This window comes from Bombyx mori, chromosome 10, assembly GCF_030269925.1.
Source record: "Bombyx mori chromosome 10, ASM3026992v2".
NCBI lineage: Eukaryota > Metazoa > Arthropoda > Insecta > Lepidoptera > Bombycidae > Bombyx > Bombyx mori.
In genome coordinates this window covers 185,737-194,634 of record NC_085116.1, presented here as the reverse complement: position 1 = coordinate 194,634, position 8,898 = coordinate 185,737, and the positions used below count along the sequence as shown (strand labels likewise).

Below are 8,898 nucleotides of genomic sequence, written 5' to 3'. Positions count from 1 at the left end.
AACGCTTGCTGCACTAGTGTACTGTTTAATACAAATACACGAATAATATATATAATGATATGGAATATTCTAGAATGACTGACCATAAAAAGACTTAATTACGTTTTCTGTAATATATTAAGAAAACAACATTTCAAACCTTTAATCTCCTTTTTAAATTATTATTTTAAATCGTATTGTTAAATTATGCAAAGCTGAACTATCTTCACTGAATCATAGACAGGTCAATTAATCCGTCTATGGATTTTTTTTAAAACTACAGAGTTTAAAGGTTTTAAATACTAAAGGTTTTTCTTTTCATCTCCCCTCTAGGGCTTTAAATGATTTTTTGTTCCATTCAATTTCTTTTCCTTCTTTCTAATCTTTGATCTCTTCTGGTATCAAAGCAAGAATAAGTTTTGTAATATGAAATAGATTTGACTCCTTCTTTTTATTTTCTATATTGATCTCGTAGGTATATTGATTGAGACAGTTTTTGTTCTATTTTAAATGGACCAATCCTTAACTCTTCGAATTTATTCCTATTTAGTTTGTGACCATTTTCGACATATACCATATCACCTGTTTTAAAATTATGTTTTTTTTTATATTAGCATTTATAACGAATTAAAACTATTACAATTTAAGGTATAGTTTCATTATGTGTAAACATTTGACAATGAACTTAAAGATAAGAAATTGAGGTTAACACAAAAAACACTTGTCTATATCGACTGAAGGATTGACTTTTTCTGGAAGCTTGAGGGTCGGCTGGCGACGTCTCTGCCGCGCCGCCCGCATGTTTGCTGCCCAAATCCCTCGACTGCGCACCAGGAGAACAAATAGGGATGTGCGCGATACACTCTATTATATTCATGTGATTTCATTGTTCTTTTTAATGTAATTTTCCTGTCTCTAATCCAGTTATCTGATTCTTTATTTAATTTAAGTTCATTTGGTATGACTAGTTCTACTAGTTCTAAGTAAGCTCTACCGAAGTACAAATTCAAACTCTATTTAACACATAGAACACTTACAAAGCTCTTCACAATTCGTAATTCGCTTTTTCCGTAATTCGCTTCAGGTGATCCGTTCGCTGTTTCGCTTCGAGTAGTTCCGATTACTAACGGTTTTCATGACATTCCTGCAACGCTTTTATCGTCGATACGACATCCCTAGAATTGTCGAGAGCATTCCTCACAAGTCGAGTTCGATATGCGTTTCCGCTATTTGATAATAGATGGTGTTGTACTTCTCGAGAGTTCTCGATTTTATTAGTTCTTATGATATTCGTTGCTACTATTTGACGATAGATGGCGTTGCTCGTATCGGCGTAACAATATTAAATGAGGATAATAAAGAGGAGGAGGGATCCTCTTTATTGTAGATTTCCATGTTTGGTCGCAAGCAGGCGTGTGGCGTGGGTAATCGAGCGAACAGAACTTGAAAATAAAAATGTTAGGTTTCGCGGTACAATACCAAGCTAATTACAATAAATGATAGATAAGAAGTATTTCCTTTCGCTTGGAAACAGTCACTGATATTGCTGCTATATAAGGGTGGTGACATCAGCATGGTGAATACCTATAGGCCTATCTCTATTCTAACTTAACCATAATTTACTGCTGTCGAAGCTCTCATCGTATGGGATTGCTGTTACGCTTTTGCAATGGATTCGATCATATTTGACTAACAGATTGTCCACGTTTTATTGTAATGGTAAACTGCAATTCAGAAAACATATTGAAGATATTACCAGAAAGGGTTTGGGGTTTATAATATGTATTCATTAATCATTTGTCATCGAATATGATGAAATATGCCTAGCTGGTGTCAAAAGTATCAGAATGTCTTGAAATATCTATTATGAACGTAAACGAAGTTTGTTTTCTAGAAGAAATCCTAAAGACTGGCTGCTGTGCATTTATTTGTTGTGCAACACAACGTTGCCTCGACGACCTCACTTACATTTCCGTACTCAGCCCTTCGATCGCGTGATCTGTCGTTTCAACGTCAGCGCTGCTTGCTCTCAGTGCGTTGCAATCAGTCGCCGTCGTTCTCCAACCATAAAATATACTAAATAATTGAACACTTCACAAATAAATATGGTTTTCAACCGAAAGTTTTCTTTCAAGTATAAACAGTGGCCGACGTGACGTTGACGTGGCGCTTCGGCCTCGCAACGATGAGTATTTATTGAAATGATTTGATCAACAAGTACAAGTATTCGTTCAACAGCAAACCTAAATGACAGTGTCGGCGGCGGCGGCGGCGGCGGCGGCGGCGGCGGCGGCGGTGCAGTAGTTAACGCTGCTGGGTGTTGCGGCGAGGGTCGTGGGTTCTCGATTCTCACATCGGGCACACAGTCGTGCGATGAACAGGTTTGTTCGCTCTTTGGCTGGGTGTTTATAACCTATATATGTACATAATAATATAATTATATATTGCAACGTATATAAGTATGTATATCAGTCAGTCTCTGGTTCCCACAATACAGATAATCGTAATTTGGGGCCGAATGACTATGCGTGACTTGTTCCCAGTTATTTATTTATTTACAAATAGAGATAAAACAGCGACCGAATATACTTAGTAATAAATATAATTGTCAGGAAATTTGATAATTGTGCAACTTCCCTGTAATGTCAGTGTCAATGTCAGTGGCAATATTAGCTGGCGCATACACAAACAGATTGTTGGCAGCAGTAACGAGGCGGCCGGCTGCGCTGCCCAGCGTCTGCCCTTGTGCACATTACGGCCATTGCCAAACAAACACTAACAGGGAGCGCGATCAAACCCGAACAACTCATTAGCTATAAGAACCATTCACGGTATGGACACTTGTCCGCCCGCACCGCGGCCAGCGGCGCTTAGAACCTTTTCATATGCACACGGTTACCGTTTAAGGGACACGGCGCCGTGCAAGCTCTTTCACATATAGACGGCTTAGACTCGGTCGACCGGCGCGGCGGCGGTGGCGCTGGCGGCGAGGGGTGACCACAGTATTATTGAGGTGCCTGCTAGAGAAGACGTCGTCGTTTGTGCCGATAAATGACCTGCGCTCGCCGCCGTGCCGTTTTGCACCCGCGCATGCGAACGAGTCCATACCAATCAATGCATGACTACAAGACGGTTGCCGCAGTAAATCCGTGCTTATAATGGATAACGGATGACACGCGGCCTCGACACGGCGCCGTGCCGTGGCCGTGTACATGTGGAAAGGGTCTTAGCTCGATCACGTTTCTCTGTGCACGGCGAGGCGGGTGCCGATGTGTCCGTCGCGCCGCTTGTCGAATATCCTCACACTCATGAAGCATTTTAAATGTAAGCTTGTTATTCACAACTAATGGAATTTCTATATTCTGAAATAAAGTATATAACAATAATAATAAAAAATGAGTTTATTTTAAACTTAATAAAAGGAAGTGACTGTTTGATATTATAATATGTAGATACAATAGCCATTGATAAATTGTGTACTAAAACTATATGTAACTATATTCCTAAATAATATTAACACAATCAACATTGACAAGGTTATCATTAAAACGTACTTAATATCTAAATTGCGGCGTAATTTTATCGCAGTAAGCTATAAAAAGCTCTCTGAGGTGAAGGTGGGGCGGCACAGCGCTGCCACCACGCCACAGTGCGCGGGGCCGCCCACAGCCGCCGCGACGCAGCACGACCGCTCGCAGTATCTGCACCCGCTCCGTCTCCGGACCTCGACTTTTATTTAAGTGCTTATATGGGGGGCAAGCTCACGGCCCACATGGTGTTAAGTGGTCACCGGAACCCATAGACAGTTTTTACAGTACAACGGCTGCCCCACCCCTCAAACCAGAAAGCATTAATGCTTCACGACAGAAATAGGCAAAGTGGTGGCGCCTGCCCGTGCGGACTCACCAAACGTCCTACCAACAGTAATTACGCAAATTATAATTTTGCGGGTTTCATTTTTATTACACGATGTTATTCCCTCACCGTGGAAGTCGATCGTAAACATTTGTTAAGTACGTATTTCATTAGAAAATTGATACCCGCCTGCGGGATTCGAGCACCGGTGCAGCGCTAGATACGAATGCGCCCGACGTCTTATTCTTTAGGCCACGAAGAATATGAGCACGTATCTAAATCCGGACTGAATTGGGGCGACTGCTGATTCAGGAACGTTAAGATACCTTTCGTCTCTTCTTTATAGCTTACTTAATGAGCCCAACGCATCTCGCATCTCCCTTCATCCAGCTTCACGAGCGCTTCGAGCGCGTTATCCGGCACGACCCTCCCCGACTCGGCACGCGCTGCCTGCCTTCCGAGTTCTAGAGGCCTACTGAGCAACACTTCGTCTCAATCGGTCAACGTGCTTGTTTAGATTATGATGCGAATGTGTACATGTGTGTTTAGTACCGTATATATAACATCATACGTGTGCATGTGTTCTTACATACGTTCAAGAAACTTTACTGCTCCTTCGACAGTCGGCTGAGAAATACAAAATTGTTGCTTCAGGCTGATCCTATATACATAGGTACATATCTGCGCATAGCCACCTAATCATTTTTAAATGATATTTGGACACGCTTCCGTTCGTTTCGTGAAGGTCGATTAATGGGAAACCGGCTAAACCAGATTGTAAGTTGCGGTCACATCTAACATAATGTAGGTAGGTATATTATTAACTAGAAGGTTTTCAGTGACACTGTTGTTAAGTATACGAACAGTCCATCTGGTAGTAGGCGGTTACCGGAGCCCAAAAACATGACCACGTGACTGCCGTCACCCACCCCGTTAGTACACGGGGATAAAGGCTGAAGTTCCCCACTTGGAAACGATTGGCATGCAAATGGCAATAGTAGGAATGGTGGTTACACTCCACCTCGCTACTGGTGTGGATATACATTTTTGGCTGGTTTTTTAAATCACTACATTTTCATCATGAACAAGTCATAGGTAGATACTGTTATTATGTACGTATCGATATGGTATTGATGCAGTACCATCAGTCGATCAGTCGCAGCGCGCGACCCCAGCGAGGGATACTGGGCAGTAGTCAGGCGCTCCCTGAAACCTTTACACGTTAATTCATTATTATAATATACATACTTTTACAAAAAGTTTTTTATTTAAGTGTAATGCACTATGAATAAATATAAGTAATAGTACTAGCTCGAAATAATAAGTATAGCTCGAATATCTGTAGTTTTACTAACCATGTACCGATCAACCGATGCCTGGGCGGTGTGCGGCTCCTGTGGGTGGAATGGCAGCTGAAGGATTCACTCTGACACACGACCGAAAAGTTACTTACATTTAATTAATCACAGCATTAACTTAGTACTTTACACAAAGGGGCCCGCGAGATCATTCACGCATCTGCGCAATAGAAATAAAAAACAATGGTCATCAGTGAAATCTGATTGTTTATCAAGAAGAGGAGACGCGAGTTCGGGTCGCCGGTTCACGACAATAGCTTATCTACACCGATACCGGCGCGCGGCATCTGTACTCCTTATCTCACCAAGCCGTTACGTAACGCGCAATCACTGGATATGGACAAATATCGTGTATTCAAATATATATACATCCTTAACGAAATGTGACCATGAAGGCGAAGTTTTTTTTATAGCTTACGTGTAACCCACGCAGCCATGAGTACGTTTGTTAGTTTGTGCTATTTCAAAATGTTTACATGTTTTTAATAAGTTAATTGTACGTACTACCTTGCCTTCCACTCATATGTATTATTGTTATTTCTACCTAATTAGTAGATAATAGTCGGAAGGGCTATTCCGGCTTCAACTAACTAGCAGGCGAGTCCACTGGGCGCAGCTTGAAAGAACTTTGCTAACATTTGCCCGAGCAAAGTATAGCTTCACTGAATCTACTACGGAATTGCAATAGCAACTCGTTCAGAAGATCCGCCGAGAAATGCATGCAATGGGCTGTGTCTGCGGGCTTAGGTGCACGTCGAACCTACTCCGTCAGCTATTGTAAGATAATTTACAAGAAACTTGTAAATTATATTATGAAATATGTAATATATAATATAATTTACATATAATAAATATAATTTACATTTTCTTGTAAATTATATTATGAAATATGTAATATATAATATAATTTACATATAATAAATATAATTTACAAGTTTCTTGTAAATTATATTATTATATAACAGTAGAGCGGATCTAACATTACATACTAAATCTGTAAGCGCATTTCGGAGGAAGTAGTTAGTGGATGCTGAGCCTCAAGCGCACGTGGCCAAGAGCCCCGTGAGGCACCGCGCCGTCCCCGACGGACCCTCGCGCCGCCTCCGGGCTGTCGGGGCTCTCGGGGCGCAGTCCTGCGACGACACTCGCTGCGGCCGCACCGACACGCACGCGCGCGCTCCACATGCCCTCCACAGACGGTTAGTACACCCTTACGTTCACATCCCACCACCACGAACCTAGCAATGTGTTAAAATTGTATCATTTTCCCCGACGGCTTCCACTTATGTTCCACTTAAAGAATACTGTGTTAACAGCCACATAGGTCGCGTAGAAGATTTATGTATGTATATAATTATTAGATTTTGGTACAAACACCGATCAGCGTGAACCGCATAAAACTGATGTCACGACTACATGCGGCTCGACCCGATCATACTAATATCTGATAAAAATCAATAAAAGTACAAACCTATACTAAACTTAATTCTTGCGAATACGACCCGCGTCCAGGTGCCTATTTAATATTCACGATTCGGTAATGAAGTACAGCGGAACTATGTAAATCTACAGACATATTCCTTTATTGCACGATTGAACTACGCACTAATCTAATAACGTACGATTTAACTATAAAATTATCGGTGGATCGCGTTAAAACACTTCTTCAATCGAATAGTTCTCTTTCTATTGCGTGCTGACCCAAAAACATCAATTAATTGTAATAAATACGAAAAATTACATTATTCTTCTCTATCACATAGCAATTTTATCTTGAAGCGGCTGCGATTTCACTGGTGATGTTCTCAAAAGATCATTGCGATACGGACTTAAAGTTTAAGGTAAAAATAAAAAAAATAAATATAGGTAAGTAACGTCGAAACAGTCCTTCAGATAAAAACAGTAAACAGGAAGCTAAACAAGATTGGATAAACTAAATAAATAGTTTATAAAGATATAGTTTACAGTCAGCGTCCGTCGCAGCTACAGACGCATATTTTCAGATATTTATTGTGTACGTATCATGTACCCGTACTTACATATGTATATATTGTATGTATATACTATATACGTATATATTGATAGCCACTACCAGTTGGCGGGCGTGTCGAAGCGTTCGTTAGTTCGTTAAGCCGTCCGTGATAAGAGGTCCCCGTGTGACACTCGTATCGACGACTGATTCTTTAAGAATCACATTTCTATAGGTAAATACTTCTACGCGCACAAGTTGAAAAATGACAATTGTGGACGTGCTACAATCTTCTATCTTACTGTGTTAAAAGTAATATATTAGATTGTAACTGTGATAAAACCGGTAAGTCTTTAGTAGATACGTTTCTAATCCGCACCTTATTAATATTCAGCTTTAAGCGTGGATCGAGTTCGACCACTCGCGCGCATTCGCTCATCTCTATGCTAATTGATGCGATGCCTGTTAATAAATACGTCGCGCTTACCGAAACAATACCGATATCAAACTTCCTGTTTGACTCGATTAGGTTCCCGATTCTAGTGACTGAATCGTCCAGGAGCCCTTTTTCTAAGTGAATTTCAAATTTCAGAAGATACGCCGCGCGGTTTTTCCGGCTGGGTGCGGCGATGGTGGCGAGCGTTGGTCTCCGAGCTGCTGGCCACGGCGTTCCTCGTGTGGCTCGGCGTCAGCTCCGTGGTGCCGTACAAAGGGAAGGAGGCCGTCGTGCTGTCACATCCCGCTTTTGCTTTCGGGTTTGTGGTGCTCGGCAATGCGATGGCGTTCGGGCCGACGTCGGGTGCGCACATGAACCCGGCCGTGACGCTGGCTGCCGCGCTGCAGGGCCGCATGTCCCCGGCGCTGGCCGCCGCCTACACGGTGGCGCAGGTGCTGGGCGCGTGTGCCGGCTTCGGTGCACTGGCCGCCGTGACGCCCGCCAGCGCTCTGGGCACGGACGAGGGCTGCACGCTGCCGGCGAGGGATGTGTCGGCGCTGGCGGCGGCGGCCGTGGAGGCGGCCCTCACGGCGGTGCTCGCGTTTGCGTGTTGCGGCGTTTGGAAGGCGCACGACGAGAGCGGTCCGGACCCGATGGTGCCCGTGAAGCTGGGACTCGTGGTGGCCGGGCTGGTTTTCGCCGGGGTGAGTGTCATCGTACCTCAGAACCGCTGGGGCAACTACACCGGTGTCGATTGTCGTCGCTGATACGTATCGTTTCGTTCCCAGGGACACGCGACGGGAGCTAGCCTGAACCCTGCTCGTAGCTTCGCACCGGCTTTATATCACGGAATTTGGCAATATCATTGGGTAATCTTTTGAAATTGAATTTTTTTCCATAAAAATCTCGTGATTTTCTTGAAATATTTGGTCATTATGGCATCGGTTCGCACCGAATTACTTTACAATTTTGTAATAAAAATATAACTGTTGACATTTATCGGACGAGTGCAATGAATGCAATGCAGTAGAGTGAGTACAGTGGAGGCGCGTGTCCGTGTGGCAGGTGTACTGGGTGGGTCCGCTGGGCGGCGCGGGGCTGGCGGCGGTGCTGCACCGCGCGCTGCTGAGCCCGCGGGCCGCGCCGAGCCGCGCCGCACCGTCCTGCGCTGAAGAAGTGCCGCTCGAAGATAAGCCATGACGCACACCATACTCTGTTCACAGCTCTCTATACTGTTTGTACATAATTAGAACTATACCTTGACTTAATAATGATTTAATAAATACCTATTAGTAGATGTA

General features: G+C 43.3%; 1 protein-coding gene across 1 annotated transcript; it reads left to right on the top strand.

Annotated features, from left to right (window-relative positions):
* The first annotated feature begins 5,707 nt into the window (after positions 1-5,707).
* On the top strand, positions 5,708-8,898 carry LOC119628993 (aquaporin AQPAe.a). The gene is made up of 4 exons (XM_038013253.2): positions 5,708-6,391; positions 7,754-8,301; positions 8,386-8,466; positions 8,663-8,898. The coding sequence occupies exons 1-4, from the start codon at positions 6,376-6,378 to the stop codon at positions 8,795-8,797; spliced, it is 780 nt and encodes a 259-aa protein (XP_037869181.1). The 5' UTR covers positions 5,708-6,375; the 3' UTR covers positions 8,798-8,898.

Bases quoted from the DNA above. Each gene is read 5' to 3' on its own strand.
- LOC119628993 (XM_038013253.2), top strand. The intron at 8,302-8,385 runs GTGAGTGTCATC...TTTCGTTCCCAG, and splicing joins CCGGGCTGGTTTTCGCCGGG to GGACACGCGACGGGAGCTAG. The intron at 8,467-8,662 runs GTAATCTTTTGA...TCCGTGTGGCAG, and splicing joins GAATTTGGCAATATCATTGG to GTGTACTGGGTGGGTCCGCT.